The following is a 26031-nucleotide window of genomic DNA, read 5'->3' on the forward strand; positions in this document are numbered from 1 at the left end:
ATCCACAGTTGCACAAAACTGTAGAATATTGAACCTGGAAATTTTGAACTTGTGGTACCGGTGGTGCATTAGGCAAGTGTTATGTTTTTTAAGGGTTTTGGGGAGGGTTTGTGTGTATGTGAGTGTGTTGGGGAGTGTTAGGTGTGGGTTAAGTTAAGCAGGTAAGAGTGTGAGTGTGTCACTGTTGAGAGTGGTGGTGTTTGTATGTATGTGATGTGTGTTTGTGCATGGGGGGTGTAGAATGTGTGGTGGTTGTATGTATGTGATGTGTGTTTGTGCATGGGGGGTGTAGAATGTGTGGTGGTGGGTTTTCTGTCTTTCGGTGTTTAGTGACACCTCAGAGTTAGTATATATAAGTAGCAGGGGTGTGGGGGGCACAGTCTGCCACATGGGGGGTACAGGGGTGTTTGCCCCCTGCTTATAGGAAGGGTAGGTGTGTGTGTTTGTTTTGTTGTGTTCGTGTGTTATTTTGCTTTGTTGTAGTATTGGGAGGTAGGTGTATTTGTGTTTGTATGTGTGTTATAGTGTTTTTTTACATTCCCGTTTTGAATTTTGCTGTTTTGTTTTTCGGGTTTGTGAATTTTCGGCTTTATAGTCTCGAGATAATGAAATTCGATATTTCAGTATTTTGAGATTATAAAGTGAATCTGTTTCTGTGACATAGTAAGTGAGGCTACTTTTAATTTTTTCATAACTATAGTTGTTTTATGAGAGAGGGTTTCAAAATATTTTTGTTAAACTTTTCAATTGTACCACTTATAGTTTTATCATTACTTTCATTATTGGTTTTAGCTTTTTGAAGCTTATATTGCATGCTTACTAGTTCAGATTGCCATTCTTTTAACTTGTGTTTGTACCACGATATTGATTTGCCATAGATATATATATGCTTTTAAGAAGCTCCAAACCATAATTATATAATCCTTCTCTATGTAGTTTGGTTTTCTAAAGTATTCTATTTCAGAAAGTAACCAACATTTGTATTCTTTTAATTTGGTCATGTATCCTGGTATTCTAGATATAACTGAGTGTATTGTAAATTTTTATGAATTTTAAAATAAGGACATTATGATCATAAATTGGGCATGGGATAATGTTAAATTCTAGTATTTTGTTATTATATATTGTGTAATTAATAAATTATAAATTCTAGTTTGCTTAACATTATTAAATGAGCAATGGATAAATATAGGGATTTTTTAAGCAAATGTATCCTTCAAATTTAGTAACTCTATTCAATTTTTAAGCACTTTTACTGTAGGAGTCAGTCACAATTTCCTTCTTGCAGTAGATTCTGTGTCATTTAATATACAATTAAAGTCCCCTCCTAATATTAAATTATCTGTAGCATTATCTAGAATAATATCTAAATGTTTGAGCTCATTCCAGAAAACCAATACAAATTAGTTAAAGTCCACCATCTATTATTAAATTTTATTATTATAAGAGATATGCAGCCATCTTGGTCTTCATATTAAGATAATATTTGAGGTAACATTATATTTTTATATGGTCATAACACCTCTTCTTTTGTTTTTGAAAGTGGATTGGGATAGTTTTCCATAATTAGTTGGAATATATTTAGTTTTATCTGTATGCTTGATGTGTTTCTCTTGAAGAAATATAACGTGCTCCTTATTTATATTTAAAATTGTAGGAGATTAGATCTTTTCCTTGGATTGTTTAGACCATTAACATTTAATGAAAGTAGTGTTCATTTCATAAGAAGAATAAATGAAAATGAGATATTATTCAGATTATCTATATTTGTTTATTATATAAGAATAAATATTTGAATATGATAACTCCATGAGATTTATGAATAGCAATGCATGCATCTTCAGCAATTTAAAATTAATATTTAAGAAACTACACATAGATTTAGATTAATTAACTATTTACATGGAATTATCAAAATTCCTAGCCTAGTAATGTACAGATTATCTAGGTTATTCTTCTCATGCAACCCAACCAACACATTTTAAGCTTAAAAATAAATTTTAATATAATTAGAGCTCTGCAGTATATGTTTAATAATATGAAAACTTTGTACTAATGTGTATGCTACTAAGAATGTTTACTTATATATAATTATAAATGGAAGTTTATTTATTTCCCAGTATTATTTGAATTTATAAAATTTGTTTTATTTCACTTTGTTTATGTTGTATTTTTTTTACAAAAGTAAGAATAACATTGTAAATTATTTTTAATTATGAAGAGATCTTTACTACTCATCAAGTTTCTATAGCAGGTAAGTGTTATTTAAATTTGAAAAGCATTATACGCAAATTGATTTAATACACATTATGAGCCATCAGTGAATATTATAACTCTCCTTTCCCTTTATCAATAATTCATATTTCCTCATTTATATAGTGAAATGAAACATTTGTCTATTTGTTTGAGGACTAAGTGAAAAGCTTTTTCCCTGTTTGTTGAATAAGGTTTAAGCCAGTCACTTGCATATCTGTACCATTTTACATTCAAAACATAATAACTGCTATCACAAATCAGCAGTAGTTTAGATATTTGAAATTGGTCAAGAAATGTTTCCAGCAGACTGTTAAATTGAAGCAGTTTTAAGCTAAATAGATCTCCAAAGCATTATCAGCTGTATATCTGATTACTATTTAAGTTCATAGGTAGGTACTAGGCTATTGGCCCAAGGGCCTATGTAAGCCTAGCCAACAAGGTTCCCTGGCTTACGCCACCCAAGAAAGTTATTTTCCTGTGCCACTGTCGAGCATAGACACAGAGAAGAACATATTTTGAAAAAAATATATAACAATTTTTAAACATGGTCCTGCCCTTTCCCAGGAAGCAATGATGATAGAATGAACAATAAAGAACACACAAATAATGTGTTCAAGCATTCATTCTATATACAAAGTAACAGACGTATTACTTTTATTATTATCCATTCTGAATTTGTTATACAAGTGTTATTGGAATGGATCTTATGCTGGGGTAGAAGAGATCTAGGGGTCTAAGTATTAGCATCCCCCCTTTTTTCCCAGAGTGAAATCCAGAATAAATATTCTCTGTACCTAGGAACATCTTTTTACAAACATGACTGTTAAGTCTCGCTCTCCCCATAGCATGCAAAATCAGGGTGTAAGCCAAGAGCTGTGAAAGAGAATGCAAAAAAAGGAGTAAACCACATGAACATTTTGAAATTACTTTGTAATGAAAATGCCACATTTTAAGTCTTCTCCTCCTTCATCAGCCCACCCCACTGCTTTCAAAAAACAAGCAGCACAAAAAGCTTCAACAGAGGTATCCATGACAACAACCAAAACACCATCACTTCAGCAAAAGAAAATTGCACATACAATACTCAGAAGGAGGAAATTTTGCTAGCCAGTCCCCGCACTTAGCCCACCACACATAAAATCCATGTTAAAATTTAATGAGAACCTGCACAACAGTCTAACACTTTTAACTGTCATATCCAGGACATAGTCCTTTCTCATATTCAGTGTTCTGTCATTAAATGGGGAGCAAGCACAAGAGGGAAATCAAACTGTGACATCCAAACTGCAAAGGAACAAATCTGTTCCATGTTTCTCATATCAAGTTTACCCTCTCCGCTCCTCTCCCCTCCTCTCCCTCATCCTGAAAGTACAACTAAAACTAAACCAAAGGCTATTCCCTGAAGTGTAAGTAGAAGTAGTCTGGGGTGATATCATGAGCAATAAGCTTTTCATTCACAGAAGCAACCCCCATAAATTCAATCTTAGAATATCATTATACTGAGGGGAAAGCAAGTCAAGCCTGGAGCCCATCCTATGAGAAACAACACAGGAGAAAGCTTTATCTCACAAACAGCCTGTCAGAAAGGAAAACAACCCCATTCATTTGCTACAGATATGTGATAGCATATCACAAAGTTAATCCCTCATAAATTTAGACACTTACAGGGGCAACTAGAAAATCCCAGGTTTGACACTAAATGTAAATAACTTCAGTGCTATGCATCATTGGATCAATGGTCATAACAACGTATATAACATCACAAAAGAACATGAATGCTAAACATATGTTTTTCAGTTGCCCTTATATCTGTATTGCATATACTATTATGGCTGCTATAATATAACAGGATACTTAAATTAAGATTAGAATGACAGATAAAAACATAAAGTTGTTGAATTTTAGACAACTTACCGCTTTTATTTATTTTTTATTGATTGTTGTTTTCTTGTGTTAATGAGGTAAAGTTCAAGTCAGGTTAAAATAATTCATAGAAGAATATTATACTTTCAGCTCATTTTATCTGTCAAGAGTTTGAAGTTTTGGTATTGGTGTTTAAGGGTAGTTCAGTTTTTTTTCTTCTTTTTTAAATCAGTCCATGAGGATTTATCAGAAGATCTTTCACGTAGCCCAGGCCGCTATAACCCTGACTCTGAGTAGCATCCTGCCATCACGAAGAATGATACCACGGTATAAAGAAAAAGTTATCAATTTCAACTATTGGCTAAGTTTCTGGTGTCATTCAAAGGGGATCCATTGTCTGTCTGCCTGGGATGACATGCTCAACAAGCCACGCTGCTTTGCTAGAGACGGCTTGCACCTGTCACCATTAGGCTTTCAAATACTGGCCAAGGCTCTTGCCACCCTCATAGTGCCTTTTTTAGGCAAGGCTCAAAAGACATTCCCACCTACGTAAATAGCACAAGTAACAAAAATCTGAGAATAATACTACTCAATGCCAGAAGTCTAAATCTCAAAATGCATGCACTCGAGGCACTCCTCAGTATGGAGAAAATCGATATATGTGCAGTAACAGAAACCTGGCTTAAGGCTCCAGAGAGCACCCCAGCACTACCAGGCTACAACTCATACAATACATTTTGGCCACAGAACCCGGACAAAATACAATAGGCAGGGGAGTATCCATATTCATCAAGGATACCCACACTTCCAGGTTAGTGGCACAGCACGATGCTTCAGAGATTATCCATGTGCAACTAACAACGGGCAAAACTGTAGTTCAAATTGTAGCTTGCTACAGATCACCCACCATGTCCCAGGACCCCCATTCTGCATTTCTGGAAACACTAGGTAACATAAAGGTCCTACCAAACACCCTAATATTGGGTGATTTCAACTACCCAAACATTAACTGGGAGAACTACTCAAGTACTAACTCCCTTGCCCAACATTTCCTAGAATTTATAAACTCAAACACCCTGGAACAACTGGTCAACACTCCCACCAGAGGTGACAACATATTGGACAAAGTCATCACCAACATGGGTGACCGGTGTTCCACACTAGAGATCAACCCCTCGCTGATTAGATCTGACCATAAACAAATCACTTTGGATATCCACGTTCCGCCCCCACACCCGGACAAGAAAACCACCATGAAAAATTTTTCAAAAGCAAATGTCACGTTACTTAAGACGTAGGTGGAAAGTTTCAAAGCACCCATGGTAAAGGATACCGCTGTCCAAGCTGCAAAATCCTTTACTAATGCATTCTATGGGCACCTACAAAAATGCATGGACCGTGCTATCCCAAGCAAAACCAAGACTCATTCCTCCAAGAAAATGAAACCAGTCTGGTGGACCCCTGCCATAAACAAGCTATACAATAGAAGGATGAAACTAGTACAGAAAAGAGTAAAATCCCAAGAAGGGAAGACATCCCTGATCAGTATCAGCAGAAACTACTATCCCTCATAAAATCGTCCAAGGCGAGCTTTGAAAGAAAACTTGCCAAGGACTCCAAAGATAATCACAAGGCATTCTTTAGCTATGTCAAGAATCTAACTGGCAATGCTCAGATCTGCTCAGAGTTAGTGCAGAATGGCACAAAATACACTGAACCAACCGATATTGCCAACATCCTGGCAGACAAGTTCAGTGCAAACTTCACCCCCTTCTCACCCCCAAAAGGACCCATAAGCATACCTGAAGAATGCAGAGCCCCTGAAATCACAGACACTCAGGTTAAAACAGCCCTCTCCAAAGCCAAAAACACAGCATCAATGGGACTGGACAGTGCCCCATGCTGTATCCTACATGAGCTCAAAGACGAACTAACCCCTCACCTAAACACACTGTTCAAACTCAACCTCTCTACAGGCATAGAGTGGTGCACAGCAGCAGTTATTCTGCTCCACAAAGGTGGAGCCACAACAGACCCTGGGAACTATCACCCTATAAGCCTGGCTAGCTTGGTTTGCAAGGCTATGGAGCACATCATCATGGAACTCATTAACAGAGACATTGGGAACCTCCAAACACTGGACCCTACCCAGTTTGGCTTTGTTAAGGGAAGATAATGCCTTCTAAACCTGGTGGACTTCTTTGAGACAGTTGCTAAGGCTATAGATGAGGGAAAGGTGGTACACACAGCCTACCTAGGCCTCGCAAAGGCCTTCAACAACATTCCCCATTCTGGTATTATAGACAAGCCACCAGCCTGAGCATAAACCACTATGTTACAAGATGGGTTGCCAACTGGCTCACGGACAGAACCCACATGGTGAGAGTTGCAAGAGCTAGGTCTGACTCTAAACCGGTTACAAGTGGCATTCCCCAGGGCTCAGTCCAAGCACCCTTCCTGTTCGGCATATACTTCTCAGAGGTACAGACAAGCACAGGAGGACTATGGCTGACCAAGATTGCAGACGACTGCAAACAAGGGGCTATAATTGACTCACTGGCTGACACAGACATCCTCCAGAAGGGTCTCACTGAGACGAATACCTGGTGTTAAAATCATGGCCTCAAGCTAAATGCCAAAAAGTGCATAGTTATTCCTTTTGGAAATAACAAAGTACCTACAAACTACCACATAGGTGGTGGTCCCCTAAATACGGAACACATAATAAGTGATCTGGGGACCCAAGTAGGTAGTAATCTCTCCTTTGATAATCACATTGCCAAAGTGGTTAGAAAATCTTTCTATGTGGCCCACTTAATCACAAAAGGGTTTGCATCCAGATCAAAAGAGGTCATTGTGCCCCTCTACTCATCACTCATCAGACCCATCATAGAGTACAATACCTCATTTGGGATGTACCTTACAAGACACCTGTAACAGCTGGAAAGACCACAGAAGTACCTCACCAAGAGGATCACTGGCCTCAAACAGATGCCCTGTGCAGCTGGACTGAAGAAACTCCAGCTGTACTCAGTTGCATACCGCCTGCTCAGAGGTGATCTCTGCAAGGCCATGTCCAACCCAGAATTGATGGACATGCTCCACCTAAAGAAAACCTTATCCCCTCAAGCCACACATTCTAGGGATCTAAACCTCACCACAACAATAAATAGGACATGCTGGAGGGATAGATTCCTGTCCCAGAGACTTCCCATGCTTTGGAACAAGATTCCAGTCTACATTAGGCAGAGATCCTCACCAGCACTCTTCAAGAGAAACCTTGACGAGTGGATGGGAAACAGAAAGTTTAAGCTGGGGATCACTTCAGTTGCTCTGCTGCACAGAGGCACAGGGAACTAATCTAAGGGGGTGGCAAAAGCCAATACATCCTGGCTAGGCTTATAAATGCCTTCAGACAGATAGCCTAGTACCTACCTATGAACCTATGAACCTATGAGAGATCCAGTCTATCACCTCTGTAGTGGATATCACATTATTGTTCTTTACAAATGAATTTGCTTCTTCTAGGGAGTTAAGCATTCTGTTTCCAGAGGATTGCCTTATTTTTATTCTGGCAGGAAAGCTTATGTAAAATTTTATTCCATTTTGCTTATGTAGTTTCACCAATGTCCAGCATTTTCCTTAGTTCCATGGCTTTTTCACAATAATCATTGTCAAATCTTATGCTGTGATGACCAAATTTCAATGGAGATTTTTCTCACGCTGCTTTAAGTACAAGTTCTTTGTGTATAAATGATAAAAATTTTACAATTATGGATTTCAGAAGAGATGCATTAAAGGGTACAGGCTTACCTATAAACTCTGTGAGCTCTTTCAATACCATTTGTTAATTTTTCTTGTAAATTTAAAATTTGAGGTATCCAAATAGTTAAAAAAAGCTGCTGTGTCTTTTCCTTTGTTTTCTCAGGTAAACCAAATAATCTTGTGTTGTATCTCCTTTCTGTTTTCAAGGTCATCTACAGGTCATCTACAGGTATGCACCTCTTAACAGCCGGGATAGGTTTTGTCCTAGAGAACGTTAAGCAGTGAAGACATTAACTGAACACCCTATTCTTTGTATTGTGCTTTGCTTGATGCCTGTGTGCATAACGGCTAATCGCATTTACATCCCCTTAGTACACTATGGATATAAATGCAGTCAGAAGTTGTGTGGAAGGACATTAAGTGGCACACACTTGTAGTTTGTTTAGTAACCATGTGTTTCATTTCATCAAATATTCAGTTTAAACTTCTTCATTTGGTCCTCCTCCTATGTCATTTAAACCATTTTTGATGTAAGTAATTTTGGTTTGGTGTTTTTGTATTATTTCCTTGAGAGTCCATGTTTGTCTTAAGTTGTTCTCTCTGAAGTTTTCTAGGTTTTCCTGAAGTCCATCTATTTTCATTCTCAGCTCTTGAAGTGAAGAAATAAGGATTTACATATCCTTCCTAAGTGATGCATTAATATGGGAATGCTTTGAGAAACATCTCTTCTCCAAGTCAGTAAGTCTCCAAGGTATTCTGACTGGAAAATTTTGGAGAAATCCGAAGAAATTCAGTAATAACATAGAGACTGAGGATTTATGAGTTATTCCACAAAGAAAGTTTCTTTGTATGGGTAGTTTTTCCTGTAAAATTTTTAAATTGCTACATAGCTCTAGAACAGTGCTGATTTCACATAGCCATCCAAGCTCTGCCCCTATACTTTTCTTTTTAAGAGCATTTTTCTTTATAGAATTGGTAAGGATAAGTAAACTACATCAAATAGCTTAAACATACAATATTCTTGCCAAGCAACTAGTAAATAGCTAAAGTATACTAAATTCTTACCAATCAACTAAAATATAGTTTACCACTGTAGTCAACTAAACTGTACTGTAATATAGTGGGATGATTTCTTAACTGGGTACAGTAGTAAGTTAAACAATATTGTCTTTATTTTAAACACTTTACACTTCTTGGTGTTATTTTACAGTTTAGCTTGTTAACTCCAAATACTAGTAACAGAAACTCTAAAAACATTCAGATGAATTGTGTTTTCAACTAAAACAGAATTTGGCAATAAAGGGATTTGACTGTTTGAGGTCATTTTAAACTGTTCTGATTATGCAATGGTATTGGCTTGGTTAAGTATTCCTCAGTTTCTTCTTATTACTCATTAAACATTAGAGGTGCAAACATTTGTTTTAAAGGTTTTCAATTCTGAGCAGCCTCTATTCTAAACTCTTCTGCTGGTATCACCCTTTCTCAAAACAGTATGTTGGGCACTGTGAACATCAATGCTTTGTTGTGTGACATGTTCAGAGTTTGCAAATGGGTAATTAAGAAGTCATAAATGCCATGGCAGGACTGACAAAAATGTTTTTTGCCACTCCTGTAATGGCATTTTTGTTTTTCTTTAGCTTATTTTACACTGTTCCATGTTGTACTGTGTTTATTAGTGTTTTAATTAGGGGATCATACTCAAGAATTCAGGACAAAATTCAATAATGAGTAATACACTCATGCCTCTATGCTAAACTAGTATGATTAGTTTCTACAATGCTGGAAAACAAAATTCAAGTTGTTTTTAATAAGCAACTGTCTCACTGTGATAGTAAACAATGCAGACATTTACCCAAAAGAAGATGATTCAGTCAATGTCCTACCATAGCTGCCATTCTCAATAGGAATTTTCATGACTAATGTAATTATTGGTAAGTATGTAGATGGAGGACTATAGGTGAGCTACAATAAATTAATAAAATCAATAATTTGAAAGTCTCTGCCCTTCTAGAGGAGAAAGGTCTTGAACTTTGCTTGTTGCTTTTGCTACACTCCCATAAAGATGCTATTGGACTTCTATAGTTTGAACAGCTATCATTTAATAATTGAGGAAGAAAAAGTCCGAGCTAAATGAAGCACCTGAGGCAAAATAAATATTTTATTTGATGGTCATTTCTAAACTAGTGAAGGTTATAAATGTGCTATTCCTCTGTTGTATTAATAATTTTGGAAATTGTTATTCCATACTTCCTCTTCTAGCTGACCTTATAGTTGGCTAGTAATGTTAGTTCAATATTATGTTCACACTCGACTCACACAGAAAGAGGATGGCTCCCCTTTTAATTGAGAGAAAATTAAATAAAAGCCACACCAGTTTTGACTTCACTGTCATCACATCCAGAGATACAAGAGTGTTCTGTTCTCTCAAGTGTCTATGGAAGTACAAAATGGGGCTTAAGTTATGATGTAAGCTAAAAGCTAGTTAATGAAAACTGCTGCTTGTGGAGTTTTTCTTGATTTCAAACCCTAATATGAAATCCACCCTAAAATTGTAGACATGTACATTTTCACTTTGTCTTGATATACTAATTACTTAGATTCTTAAGTATGTCTTATTATAATTTAATTTCTTATACCACCAAATGGTCATCATAGGTAATGCTATGCTGGCATGTTTTTGACTTTCATTCTCTTTGTCCTCACAGAATGCATCTTGGGTCCGATAACATGACACAGCTTAGACATTATACACAAGTAATATTATTATCATTATTATTAATATTAATATTGTGATTTATTGACTACGTGTATGTCTGTGAAAGCACTGTCTGTGGTTTATAGCAGAGTAACACTGCTCTATGCTTACTAGAAGCTGATAACAGCCTCCATGCTCTCATTGCATTTTCTTAAATGTAAAAGTCATAAAAAGCTGAAGTTGTTCAAAACTGTAGTCCACTAAAAGTTCCAGACACTTACAACAATGTAAGTTCCAATAAATCCTCACCAGTTTCCATTAGGTTATACAAAGCTCTAGCATAAATGAAAACATAGGTTTTGATGTGATACAATGGAAGTTGACGATTAAAGTTTGTCATGCATTTGTGTGACCAACAAATAAGGACTCCACACGCTTGTTTCTTAATAGCAGCTAGACTATAGACTATACAAAGAAGGTAGAAAGCTAATGCTGCCACTGTGGATTAGATGTAGCTGAAATAAATGTGTTTTGGACTGAGAACATACAATACAATTAATGGGTGTAATATAAATGCTTAATAATGCAAGATTTTCACAGACAGATTACACAGACATGGTAATCTATAATTTGGAAGATAGAACCACCAAGGTTAGGGTGGACTAAAATGATCTACAGGTGTGTATAGGCCTCACCTTTGCTCTTAAAACACTGCAATCCAGGAAATGGAAAGCAAAATTAAATGGTTTCACTAAGTGGGCTAGAAACTCTATTACAGACATTACAAAGGAGAATCCACAAGTTGTTCAAACTGCACCCATAGATAATTATTTTAGTAGTTGGGGAAAACATTTTTGAATTTTTCTTTGTTGCTGACTCATCTTAGCATTATGGGAAAAATGTGCATGCCTCGTTCTCATTAAATAGTTATTATAATGCTGACTGTTAATCCGGAAACACAAAAGATTTTCAACATTTGTTTCATTGTTTTCCTTTATCATTGTTCATTGTTGCATAAAGTTGTATCTTATGTAAAACCTTAATAACACCTAATTATACAAAAATTCAGACTTTCCCTTCTCTACTCTCCTGCTTGGTATAACTGTTATCAGTTCTGTTAATTCAGTGATAATGTCACTTGTCACTTGAAGAACTAGAAAGGCAAATGGCATCTGCCTGTTCGGTTTCATGCTGTTCTTGATTTTTTAGTTACATGGATAAAAGGAATGTTTCACTGGCAATATTAAGAATATTTTTAGTGTATATAATATTGCAGTATAGCGTATCCCTGTTCTTTATGTAAACGTATTTTAAATGCTAAAGTAAAGTTCCTTTCCAGAGAGCTAGTTGTTGGAGAATTCTTCATTGCATTTTGTTGACCTCAGCATGACAAAAACTATAAGGACAGGCCCTTAGAACGTCACGTTTATGCTCTAATGAACATGTTTTCCACTCAGAATTACGAAGATTAGAAACTAGTTTTGGCAATAGGGGCTATCACTCTGATCAAGTGAAGGCTGGTTGTAATGCTGCTATTAAATCTAGATCAACTAAGGGTAAACCCTACTTTTCATTGCAAGCACCTAATACTGTAAGTCATTCAGTCAATGGTCTGCAGCAATTACCGGTTATACTTCCATACGTATCAAATGTGAACCAAATACAGAATGCTCTCTTAAAAATTGGAACATACTTTTAACAGATGTTGACACTCAAAGAATTGTAGGCAACTGTCCTCGTTATGTATACAACAATTCTCGGAATTTGAAACAACTACTATGCTTTCCTAGACTTTCAAGTGATACTGTGAATCTGTCAAATGGGAATGATTATGGGACCAAGAAATGTCAATCTTGTGCTCAATGTGCACACATTGACACTTCCAGATTTTTCCGTAATTCTAATGATGGAAAGCTATGGGAATTGAGATGTAGATCTGACTGTCAAACGCGAAACATTGTCTATGTCGCCAGTTGTCAGATATGTTTTAAATTTTATGTTGGGAAATCCAATAGGTCCCTTAGGGAGCGTATAAGGGACCATATATATTGTTTTGGAAGGCAAGATAAATGTAGTGCCATAGCCAAACATATGCTCATGCATGAGCAACATTATTTTATGTTTCAGGTTCTATTTGTGCAGCCTACTAGTTTGAGAGGTGGGGATTTAACTAACTTGACAGAATCCGCTGAGACCAAATGGATACTTAGGCTTCAAGCCCACCGTGGCTATGGCTTAAATGAGAACGTACCATTAAAACCTGTGTTAAAGAGTAGACCACTTAAATAATATTATTTATTCAAGTGCTATTTAATCAAGTGCTTTGTATATATGATGAATTTTTAATTAATTTTATAATTAATTATTTATTTATCTGTATTTGATTTATTTTACTTAGATTGATTTGCTCTACAATTGATTAACTTTCACTGGCATGAGTCATGACAGGAAGTGATGTATTTTAAATGTGTATATAACTGTCATTTGTTCTTATTATTTTTGTTACGTCTGAAGAAGCGGTATATACCGCGAAAGCGCTTACGTTTTTATGCAATAAAACTGTGTTTTTATACTTTTACTTCACGACCTGTTTCATTGGATTGCCAGCATTGCAAACTTTATTGGGTTTATCTGCTCGAGTTTCGCTGCCATTTCCTTCCATTGTGCTTGGTTTTTGGATTCGTTATATTATCTTTTGGGAATTGGGTTGTGCTCATTTCGTTTTATTCTAATTTATGGAAGGTATGGCAACCAATGCTGTGTCGAATACGACTGATGACAAGACTAGTTTTGGTACCATTGGTTCATTGCAGAATGCCCTAAGAGACATTTTGAATCCTCTCCTAACGATAGAGGATTGTTTGTTAACAGAGACTGAAGACATCAATGTCGATAATGAGATCCTGGTTAAACAACTGCAAAGAGACATTGAGAATAATCTTTTTAAGTTCAAACGTCTACAGTCTCAAAGGTACCATATGGAAGCCAGCCTGCACTGTAAAGTTGTTCCAAGGGGGCTCCGTATACTTAATATGCCTACCTATGGCAACACGTTTCCTGAATTACTATTACAGTGGCAGAAGATTAACTTGAAGGCGAGTGAAGCCTACATGAATCTTTTGATAGATTTTTTCAGACCTATGGAGTCTGAACTATTGAATAGCATTGAAGAGCAACAGTTACATTTGATTCACCTCATTGGAAACAACGCTTCTGATGTGTATTTGCAGGAGCTTTTAGATAGAGTGAATCGCTATGGCAACAGTCTTCTCGCTCAGAAAAGAAGAAACTGTTGAGGGATAGAAGAGACTTTGACAGTAATAATGTGTTTATATGGCCTAAAGTCAATGTTGCTAAATCTAATGTCAGGCATGTTTCACATATTGCATCTTCTGCCTCTGTACATGACAATAGAATTGATGGCAGAATTGATGACATTGTGAACAAGGAGATTACTGACGTTCATCCGTTAGTAGTGCCTAATGAATCGTCAGAAAACATGCATCATCAGGCCAATGATCAATCCAGAGAGGCACCGCATACTCCACGTTCAATAACTTCCGTTTACTTTACACCAGCGGAAGGGAGATCTGCACCAACAAAACAATTGGAAGGAGCGGCTGTGCATTCTAACGCCGTGGTACGGCGGAAAATCCAGTTAGACAAACTTCGTATTAATGATACGCAGGATTTTCTCACTGCACCGTTACCAATTCGAATGGGCAGGAAAAGAACTTTAGATCAGGAGCCATACAGGGGGGCCAAAAGACGGGACTCGGAAGTAGACAACAACCATCAGAACCAGCGATGGAATCGGCCACGATAGTGTGGAATATTTCAACTTATACTTTATCTACGGCTGAAGCATCAGTGCTCAACAAAGGACTTAACTTTATTCCGACTAATAAAGGCGATATCAGCGATTTCCTTCTTGCTATTCGGCTCTTTGTGAGGAATATTAATTTGAAACTTATGTACAAGGACACTGTTGACTCAGGTGAGCATACTTTCAGGAAAAGAAGTTGTGCTAATCCACGCTTGAGGCCTAATTTAGAATTGTTTTTGAAAAGTGTTGAGAATGACATTTATGGTGACTTTAAATCTAACTCTTCATTTGAACTGGACAACTTGTCTATAACTGAGCGAGAAGCGTTCAATTCATTGAGAATGAACACAGACATTATTATTCGTCCTGCCGATAAAGGCGGACGTATTGTTGTCATGGATAGATCCTACTATTTAGACTCAATGTTATGTATGCTTGCTTGTGATGCTTATCAGGTTGTTTCACTACAAGATGTAGAAGCCTCGATTAATAACATATCTAATTTGTTAACAGAAAGTATAACCTTAGACATTCTAACTGATGAACTTTATCAGTTCTTCAAAGTGGAATATCCTTTGATACCCTGTATCAATGGACTTCCAAAGATCCATAAGAATGAGAAGTATCCACCTATGCGTCCTATTGTCGCTGGGGGAGGTTGGGCAACGGAGCCTATCTCCGCTTATCTTGATTCAAACTCAAGTTGGTTTTAGCGAGAGCCATTATGTCCTGAAGGACACTGCTCATTTTGAAAGATTTGTTTGATTTTTCTAGTAACAACTGTGTTTTGGGGCTAGGACTTGTGACAATGGATGTTACTTCATTGTTTACCTGTATACCCAATAATTTGGGTGTTCAGCTGGTTAGGAATATGTTATCCTCCGTTTACTCATCCAGTGAAACCAACTTTCTATGCTCACTGCTTGAAGTTGTACTAGATAACAATTTTTTCGTTTTTAAGGATAAGATCTATAAACAGTCTACTGGCGTGGCAATGGGCACCAGCTGCGCCAACTCATATGCCAACCTTGTCATGGTGGCATGGGAGAGAGGTCATCTTGAAACATTCTCATATCGCCTTTTTAGACGATTTGTAGATGACCTCTTTCTCCTTTGGAATGGCAGCAGTGATACCTTCTATGAGTTCTTGGAAGATGTCAATAATTTAGATGGTTTTCTGAGGTTTACTGGTACATTTTCAACTACATCAATAGAGTATCTTGATGTTACGATTTATAAAGTAGCTGACACTCTTCATTCTAAGCTTTATAGGAAATCTTGTTATATACCATCATACTTACACTGTGGTAGTATGCATCATCCGAGAGTGTTCAATAATATCATAAAAGGACAGGCCCTTAGAACGTCACGTTTATGCTCTAATGAACATGTTTTCCACTCAGAATTACGAAGATTAGAAACTAGTTTTGGCAATAGGGGCTATCACTCTGATCAAGTGAAGGCTGGTTGTAATGCTGCTATTAAATCTAGATCAACTAAGGGTAAACCCTACTTTTCATTGCAAGCACCTAATACTGTAAGTCATTCAGTCAATGGTCTGCAGCAATTACCGGTTATACTTCCATACGTATCAAATGTGAACCAAATACAGAATGCTCTCTTAAAAAATTGGAACATACTTTTAACAGATGTTGACACTCAAAGAATTGTAGGCAACTGTCCTCGTTATGTATATAACAATTCTCGGAATTTGAAACAACTACTATGCTTTCCTAGACTTTCAAGTGATACTGTGAATCTGTCAAATGGGAATGATTATGGGACCAAGAAATGTCAATCTTGTGCTCAATGTGTACACATTGACACTTCCAGATTTTTCCGTAATTCTAATGATGGAAAGCTATGGGAATTGAGATGTAGATCTGACTGTCAAACGCGAAACATTGTCTATGTCGCCAGTTGTCAGATATGTTTTAAATTTTATGTTGGGAAATCCAATAGGTCCCTTAGGGAGCGTATAAGGGACCATATATATTGTTTTGGAAGGCAAGATAAATGTAGTGCCATAGCCAAACATATGCTCATGCATGAGCAACATTATTTTATGTTTCAGGTTCTATTTGTGCAGCCTACTAGTTTGAGAGGTGGGGATTTAACTAACTTGACAGAATCCGCTGAGACCAAATGGATACTTAGGCTTCAAGCCCACCGTGGCTATGGCTTAAATGAGAACGTACCATTAAAACCTGTGTTAAAGAGTAGACCCCTTAAATAATATTATTTATTCAAGTGCTATTTAATCAAGGGCTTTGTATATATGATGAATTTTTAATTAATTTTATAATTAATTATTTATTTATCTGTATTTGATTTATTTTACTTAGATTGATTTGCTCTACAATTGATTAACTTTCACTGGCATGAGTCATGACAGGAAGTGATGTATTTTAAATGTGTATATAACTGTCATTTGTTCTTATTTTTGTTACGTCTGAAGAAGCGGTATATACCGCGAAAGCGCTTACGTTTTTATGCAATAAAACTGTGTTTTTATACTTTTACTTCACGACCTGTTTCATTGGATTGCCAGCATTGCAAACTTTATTGGGTTTATCTGCTCGAGTTTCGCTGCCATTTCCTTCCATTGTGCTTGGTTTTTGGATTCGTTATATTATCTTTTGGGAATTGGGTTGTGCTCATTTCATATATATATATATATATATATATATATATATATATGTGTGCGTGTGTGTGTGTGTGTGTTTGTGTGTGTCTGTGTGCATGTGTGTCCAATGAAAATTATCTACCATCTGACTACAAAACATCTAAAACTCAAAATTGACAATAACTATGCATGTTCTAAGACTGCATGCAAATCCAAACCTCATTTTTTTTCTGGAAGACAAGCCCCCCTGCACCCTTCATGTGGAGTGCTGTGCACCTACACCTCCTGCTACTGATATACTCCATCTCAAAGGGTGCAAAATAACAGAGAAGGGGCATGGCAAGGAAAGGGCATATACCTTTTCCTGCTATAATGGGGAGCTTGTCGATATGTTGAATTTTAGATATTTTGTCACAATTTTGAATGTCAGTGTTGTGATAGATCAATTTCAGAGGATACACACACACACACACATTGCAATTTTCTTATGACTTTGTTAGTAAAGTCCAGTGATGGAAGTCATATAATCTTAACTGGAATGAGATTGGAGAAGTAATCTTCTCCAGTCTCACCTCCTTTCAAAGTGAGAATGTTCCTGTACCCCTACCACTCTTTAACACCATCTCCCATGCACTACATACCTCACCCTTCTATCACTGTGCTCTTACTCTTTGTCTCTACTTCCTCTCCTACCCTACACCTCATAAACTTCCCCCCAACCCACTCCCTTTCTCCACTATGTACCACATTTTACCTCTCCCACCTCATCTTCTTCTCTCTGTCCTCCCTTCATATTTCTAATTTCCAAAAAAAGCTTGATTTTTTATCTGTACATAAATGTTTTACTTGTTTTTTTCATCTGAAATGCCTGTACTTTTAATATGTTAAGATTACATGAATCTCACTTTTGTAAATCATTACCTAGGATTAAAAACGTTGTATCTTTTTTTAACAAATTGTATATTATCTCTGTATTTTTTACTGTTCTGCTATTTTATTTACTTTTGTATAACTATTGTAAAATTGTCTTTATCCTGTGGAGCTTTTCTCCCTGGACCTACACTGAAAATGGGCTCTTCCAGGCCCAGTGGACTATTCTGGTCATCAGACTGTAATAAATAAATAAATAAATAAATACTGTAATATATTATAATTTTTAGTAACTAGCAATATAACTAGTTACCTTTTCAAAATAGTAATAAAGTAATAGTAATATATTACTTTTTTAGTAACTACTAACTTAAATGTGAGTTACTTTTGAGTTACTTTTGCTTAAACCAGTGGTTCTCAATGCGGGCAATATCACCCCCTAAAGAGCTACAGAATACTTCCAGGGCCCTGGATAGTATGGATAGTAGTCAGATGTTAGGAGGTAATAGAGACTTTGAAGGAGCAATTTGGATACAAAATTACAACATAATGTTGGCACAACTCATAGCACGTAGCATTCATAGCATACCTCTCAACTGTACCAAATTCCTCAGTATTTCCCGGTTTTGGGCTCAAAATAATAGGGTGCCACAAATGTCTGATTGGCCCCATTAAATTCCAATTTTGGCATGCAGACAAGGCCGCTGGAACCATTCCACTTTTAAGAGGCTTTGACTGAAAAAAAAAAACACCCCATGATGCCGACATCTTCTCCTTTAAGGAGGACCATTTGCGACTCCTTACTGACTACAGAAACAGTTGCTGATGTCATTGACATCATGGCCAACATGTAGATAATGCTGGAGGAAGAGTAGAAGGAGTCATATTCAGGCAACTATTTTTCTAATTCACTTACAGATTTTGTGCCAGTATGCATTTTGAACAATAAGATATACTGAGTTGTTGAAAACCAAGCATTTGCCAGAGGCAGGGCAAAAAACGAAGGCAAAATCAAGAATAATTGTTAGGTATGATCACATACTATCCTGCTGTTTGTAAGGTGAATTTCATGATAGTGAGTTTGCATTTCAAATGTTTCCCTGATGTAAAGAAATGCAATTTAAGACCCAGGAGCCCACAGAACTCGTATACCACTCTGCATCTCAGCACAAAAAAATTTAAACTTAGCCATTAGCCAAACATAATCCGTGGAGGGGGGAAATGGTCTAAAATCAGGAACAGATTTTTAATAGGGCACTTATAAACTTAGAACCATTTTAGAATGACATGTTTTGTGTTAATGTGCATTTTCTGAAGGATATAAAGAATGACAACATTTCTGAGAAAGAGTAATGCACTGCAGTCAGCTAATAATGATAATAATTAGAGCTGTACTTGACTGACATAACCATATAATTCTGCACAAGCCTGGTTTGCATTAAAATAGCATAAGTGCAGCTCGTACAGGTTTTACAAACTAACAGAGCCACGCTTTCTATCCCGATTATAATAGAGCAGCTGCAAGTTAGGAAGTCCATGAGTAGAATGGGAAAATATCTTAACTGACCTCTACAAGTGTATGTGCCATAATTAAAGTTTGTAAATACTAGCAATCTCAAGTCGCAACATTAATAAAAAGTAAAAGTAGCCGCCACAAAATCCAGCAATCAATTTCTACTTTAGGACTGAAAGGCAGCAATGTCAACTCTAGTGTGACTACTAATGCATTCTACGGATGTAAACTCAGTCCATACTTACTGTGCAAATTAAACTAGCTATGCCAAGGTAAGTAAGAGTGACTGTATGAGTGTATGGGTGTATGAGTGTATGACTGTACGACTATGTGAGTTACTTAAACTGGTGGCTCGTTTTTCTGTATGAGAGAGATAGTGTGCGTGTGTGTGTGTGTGTGTGTGTGTGTGTGTGTGTGTGTGTGTGTGTGTGTGTGTGTGTGTGTGTGTGTGTGTAACATACCTGTCAACTGTCCAAATTCAGCCTCATAATTTTTGTCTCTTTCTCATAAAATTTAGTTTTCTGGTAAATCACGGAGGACTGAAGTCACTAAATAACATATATATATATATATATATATATATATATATATATATATATATATATATATATATATATACACACACACACACACACACACACACACACACACACACACACACACACACGAGTCCAGGTTGAGAGGTATGATTCATAATAGATCATTAAAATTAGTCTGGAGCATAATTTACTTCATTTTTTTAGCACTGCAAGGAGGTGAAAGCTAATGATGACCAGACTCCGGCCCTGCCCTGGTACTGTGGGACTCTCACCCACTGAAACACCCCCTAACACTGAAGCATTTCTAGCCTGCTAGAGATCATATCCTTACCTTGCCATATAAAAAACAGCATTGGTTCTCCATACTGCCATCACTCAGAATCAAACTCATCACTCATTGATTTAACAACCAGCACTCCAAATCACTGCACCAAGCAGGACTCTTCAGGTGGGTCTACGATCAACCAACTTTTGTCTTGACAATTTTTTGTTACAGTCTATTTAAAATTATTTTTTGGTTTCAATTTTTAGTTGCTGAAAATAGACAAAGTGTAATAGGTTTTGTGCTGCTGGCTGTGTATGGTTTGGCTTAAAATTATTAAAATTATTATTTATGACTCTCTAGCTATAAAGACTAGTTATCTTCTTTTCCTTTTGGCTGCTACCATTAGGGGTCACTACAGCAGATCATCAGTCTGCAGAACAAGTGGCAGTAGAGTTTTATGGTATTGAGTTGCCAGTCTGGCACCCAACCTTCCTCAGAAGGCTCACACATTCACATCTAGGGCCAATTTAGAATGTCCAATCCACCTACAGCATGTCTTGGGAATGTGGGAAGAAACAGGAGCACCTGGAGGAAACCTGTAAAGACACAGGGAGGACATGCATACTGCACACAGAAGGCACCCCAGCCAAGACTCGAAATGGAGAACCTCTTACTGTGAGGTGACAATGCTAACCACTGCACCACTGTGCTGTCCAGATCTAAAGACTAGTCTGCTGGAGTTTTTCAACTGTTAAATGCTATTTATCATCATGTAACATTGTGTATACAACTTTAATAATACAGTTATATGCATATGCTTACTTGCCTGAGTAAATCTCATTATTATAATTGATTAATTATACTTATGCAAAAGTAACATGTTACTTTAGTTAGTGACTAGTAATAGTAATATATTACTTTTTTAGAAAAGTAATAAGTAATAGTAACATATTACTTTCACTGAAAAGTAACTAGTAATAATAACATTACTTTTATAAGTAACTAGCACAACACTGGTAAAGTCAGGTCATATCAGTCTAAGAAATGAGTATAATGTGAACGTACAGATAATAAATATATGATTAAAGTGTACATAACCAGGAACACAGAAAATACTTAATGATACCTGTGCCTGATGGTGGAAGTGGTAGTATGAATGATACAGAGGATTATGATCAGGTCACTGACCATAACTGGATTATAAGCTGTTGAGACATGGATGCTAATAAGTTCACCTCGCGAGTGAATCTTGAGTGATGAATCTTGGCATCTATGTTGAGAGCACTTAATGAAGGGTTATGATTGGGGTTCCGATCATAATTCTTTGTAGTGCGTGGAGCTTTCTTTATTCTATGTACTACTAGTTACAATAATAAAAAAGTGCTACGTGTTTTGATGACTTTAAATGCCATAAAGAACTTAGTGAGCAGTGTCAGAAAGACAATGTAACACATTGTCTTATGTTAAGGAAAGTCAGGGATATATTACTGGTACAGATAGCTGGCAGGAAGAAATCTGCTTTGAATTCTGCTACTGTCATTTTCTGAATTGTACTGGCAGATTTAACTACCTATTGCAATATCCAGTCTTAGCAAATGAAGCAGGTGGTGTTTAACAATTGCTAAAATTGGCCTGATTCTATAGAGGCTCTTCACAGGTTTGTCTTTTTCATGATATTGGAGCAAAATCACCATGATCCATGTACTATAATGTTGTAGCATACATTATGGACCACTCAGTGTTTCTAAGAAATACAAGAGGAAGTTTTTGTCAACAGTGAAATTGCTGAAAACATAAAAGTCAGACCATTATGTAATATTTCAGTATTTGTCAAGTAGGCAAGGAAAGGTGAGTAGAAGAGGTTATAGATGACGGAGAATTTTAACAAATGTTTATGAAATCAAACTGCAGTTTGAGGATTTATTAGATATTTCATGTTGAGAAATGGAAGAGAACAGAGGTTTGTAAGAATACTATACGTACCATGAGGCATGATATACCATTTATCAGAGGATGAGAAAGACTGATAGACTGGCACAGAAGTTTATCCCATGGATTTTGGGAAGGTGAGAATGTAGACAACCAAATTAATAACTGAATAGGAACACTGTAATGAAGGATAATGTACCTGTAGGGTTAATAACCAAAAGGTTAATAATGTGGGAATGTAGCAATAAAGGAGAACATATTTGTGGGGGTAATAACCAAAGGATTAATAGAAGTGACACAAAAAGGAATGGGAATGTACCAAGAGATTTAATTAAAGAAGCAGTATGACATTAGGAATAATGAAATAAAATAATTTGCAGTAAAAACATAAATAGCCTTCCCAAGCAGATGTGTTATACATATCCCAAAGTCTGATCAAGCTGCTTTATTTGCACAAAATGAATGTACGTATCAAGTTATTTCCAACAGAAATGTGTTTTGTATGAAGCAACAGTGGAGGTTGGATGTAGGGCATCTCAGTTCAACCAATATAGCATCACAACTCAGATTTCTTACAAGGACATTAGAGAGTATTACCTCATAGCTACAAAAAACTTAGATTTCTTAGAAGGACATTACAGGTTATAGTACAAGCAGCAACCAAATTAATGTTCCTAACCAACATAATTGCCTTATAACTGGTGAAGTTGTTTCCTTCTTGGTACTAGAAAATGATGATTTATCATCTCTTCTGTAGACTATTTTAAGTTGATGTATGTCAATAAAACCAAACAGATGTTCTGTGTATGTAGCCAAAGTGAAGATCATCAGGGTCATATGTAAAGAATCAGTGCCTTGCATGTAATCATTAATGACTGACTTAATGTACCATTTAGTAACTGCTGTGCTAGACTGAAGTAATACAGGCACTCTAAATGTAGTCAGAGTAGGAGTATGTGTAACTGTGTAATTCAAGGATTCAGTCGGGAATACACAAATTTGTCAGCATTCGCAGTGCTTATAAAGTGTTGCATAGAGAAGTAATTATCACTGGTTTCATCTGCTATGAAGCATCACCTGTTACTCACAATGACAATATTTTAAATGGATTATGCAGAAAGTGGCAATTTCTCATTAATCATTTACGTAAATACATTATTAATCTTATGAAATGGAGCAAAGTATTGCCATATATGTTGACCAATATGTTAGGCATGCATAACATCCCCACTCTCTAAGCAAACTGAAAGTTTGACAGCTTTGGCAATTAAAAGAAATTATCATGCTTCATTTTTTCTTGTAAACAATTCTGTTATACTTCTTAAATTATATCAGATATAACCATGCAACTGCAAATGTGTTAATCTCTACTTTTGGGTGTTATAAATGTTATGAAACAGAAAAACAGAATTCTGCAGAATATTTATTCAAATGTATTCAAATTAGATGCACAACTCAAATGTGACAGCTCCAACTCTATATTTCAGAACAACATTCCACCAGGAAAGCTTCTTTCTCTTAAACAAAAGTAAATAATTATGAAATGCCAACCATGAAAGTGACATGACAACCCATAAATTGTGATTTGTGTGAGGATTTCAACAATCTGTGCCTTTGTATCTGCTGATTATACAATGTGTCTCTCACACTGTAATTGCTACATATCATTTTTTTTATTTATTGGGACTTTATTTTGCTAAAGTGCTATTATTTGGGAATAAAGCTGATGTCTGAGCTGTATTGGCATTATCAGCCACTCCTTAGGCAATACATATGCAGGTAATAGGGTCTATATTACATCAACGAACGTTTAAATGTTCGAATCGTTAAAGGTCGATCTTTAGAGATTGAACATTGAAATGTTCGAAAATATAATAAAAACAAAATAAACAAAACAAAAATAAAGAAAAGGGTTTTAGCAGGAGGGCAAGCCCCCCTGCACCCCCACTACTAAAATATACACACTCCGAGATCTCACATCAATGCACTTCAGTACGGAAATGGGAAATTTCCCCTTCACTACACACTGTAGCGCAATCTTGGAGTTGGTATATTTAAGTAGGCAGTGTTGGGGTGCAAGGGGGCTTGCCCCCTGCTTACACCCTTTGTTTTTTGTTTGTATTACTTAGTTTTTTTAATTTTTTTTAATTTTTAAAGATTTTTGAACACGTAAATGTTCGATCTATAAAGGTCGACCTTTACAGATTCGAACATTTACATTTTCGTTGATCTAATATAGACCCAGGTAATATTACCACCCACCAGCCATCAGTAATGTGTATGTACTTAATATATCAGACATCTGATATTATATCAGGCATTCATAAATGCTTTTATTTCTTCTAATAGTGCATTCCAATAATAAAAATGAGATAAAAATTGAAAATGTCATCATAAGGTCTATCTTTCTCCAGGTAGAGTAACAGCCACATAAAATAATGATATATTTTTTAAAAACAGATATTGCCTCAAATATTTTAGAAATGCAGTTATCTCACTCTTCTTTAGAGAATCCCAAATTGCCTCAGAGAAAATACAGTAAGCAGATGTCTTATGGCATTTGTACGTCTAACGCTGGACTGAGATCTCCTGAGACAGATTGAGGGAGACAGATAATGAAGCATGGCATTTGCCGTTGCCTGCAACCCCACTGAGATTACACCTTGTGTGAGATCCAATGGGTACTCAGTGGACACTGCCATCACTGCCACATTTAATTTATCTTGTGTGCTATGATGTGTAACCAGAGAACAGAATACGATGAAACTGGTTTCCTGGCATGTGAAAATACATCGTAGACTTCAGCTCACTAGGCTGAATCACAAAGGCGCAGTTAGTCCCACATCAATTAAATATAACCCAGAATGTTTCTAGAAATCACTAGATTCTTCTTCTTTTATGATTGCTGTTCCCTTTTAACTGTAATCATATCATCTTTTTGCAGGTTTGGTGCAGACCATAAAGGACCATATTACAAAGCCTACAGCAATGGCTCGTGGCCGGGTTGCCCATTTGATTGAGTGGAAAGGCTGGAGCACAAGACAATCAGGCTGGGACCCCTCATTTGTTAATGAAGAACATTACTCCTACCTCACAGATGAACTGAAGGAAGCACGGTTTGCAGCAGGTAGGAGCATTTCTGGTATTATTCTTTGACTAAAACATCTACAAATCTTTAATCAATAATATTTTTAACCATTTGAAATCTACACATCATTCAGTCCTGATAAGATGAACACATGCATTTTTGTTTCTGTGAATAATTGTTCTAGGTCCTAGTCTTATACTGTGGCATATGGTGAGGCTCTTAAGTGCTAACATTTAAATCAGTTTTTAATTATTTTGCTAACTGGGTAAGCCCAGTATGTGCACATGCCTCTTTCACAGATGTACTAGGAGCATTGTTTGCTTTAGGTGACATTCTTTGAGTCATGCAGCTAGTAAGTGGAGACTGGAAGACTCAAACCTAGCACTACAACATGAGGATCTTTGGTATCTTTTAGCCTTGGCCACTACTACTAAACTACCAGTCTGATTACTATAGCAGATTTATGCCACAGAAGCTGTAATATGATCTGATTGAAAGGAGACAGCCTCTAATACATTCCATAGAAACAAAGAATGATGTAGGATACTCAGACCAATGTTTCTTATTTCCAGCAAAATCAGTTGGCAGATTTAAATATTCCCTGGGATTTATGAATATGTACACTGTGTACACCCGTTTTAAGTGAAAAGACAACACAAGCATAACTCATACCTTCTTCCTCTTAATTTTAGTTTTCTTACTGATTTTCTTGTGATGTTAAATACCAAAGGGATTCATAAAGGTTACCGCAAAGTGAAGACTACAAGTACACTTTAATCTCTATGAGTAAATAGAC

At 36.4% G+C, this 26031-nt stretch overlaps 1 protein-coding gene across 1 annotated transcript in view; it reads left to right on the forward strand.

Annotated features, from left to right (window-relative positions):
• Window positions 1–26031, forward strand: part of FAM131C (family with sequence similarity 131 member C) — a 1671064-nt gene that overhangs the window by 1462344 nt on the left and 182689 nt on the right. The window contains exon 5 of the mRNA XM_044080515.1: window positions 25092–25274. Within this exon, the coding sequence (XP_043936450.1) occupies window positions 25092–25274 (183 nt within the window). The remainder of the gene's footprint in view (window positions 1–25091; window positions 25275–26031) is intronic.

This window comes from Protopterus annectens, chromosome 8.part0, assembly GCF_019279795.1.
Source record: "Protopterus annectens isolate FY-2018-M chromosome 8.part0, PAN1.0, whole genome shotgun sequence".
In the NCBI taxonomy this organism is placed as follows: domain Eukaryota; kingdom Metazoa; phylum Chordata; order Ceratodontiformes; family Protopteridae; genus Protopterus; species Protopterus annectens.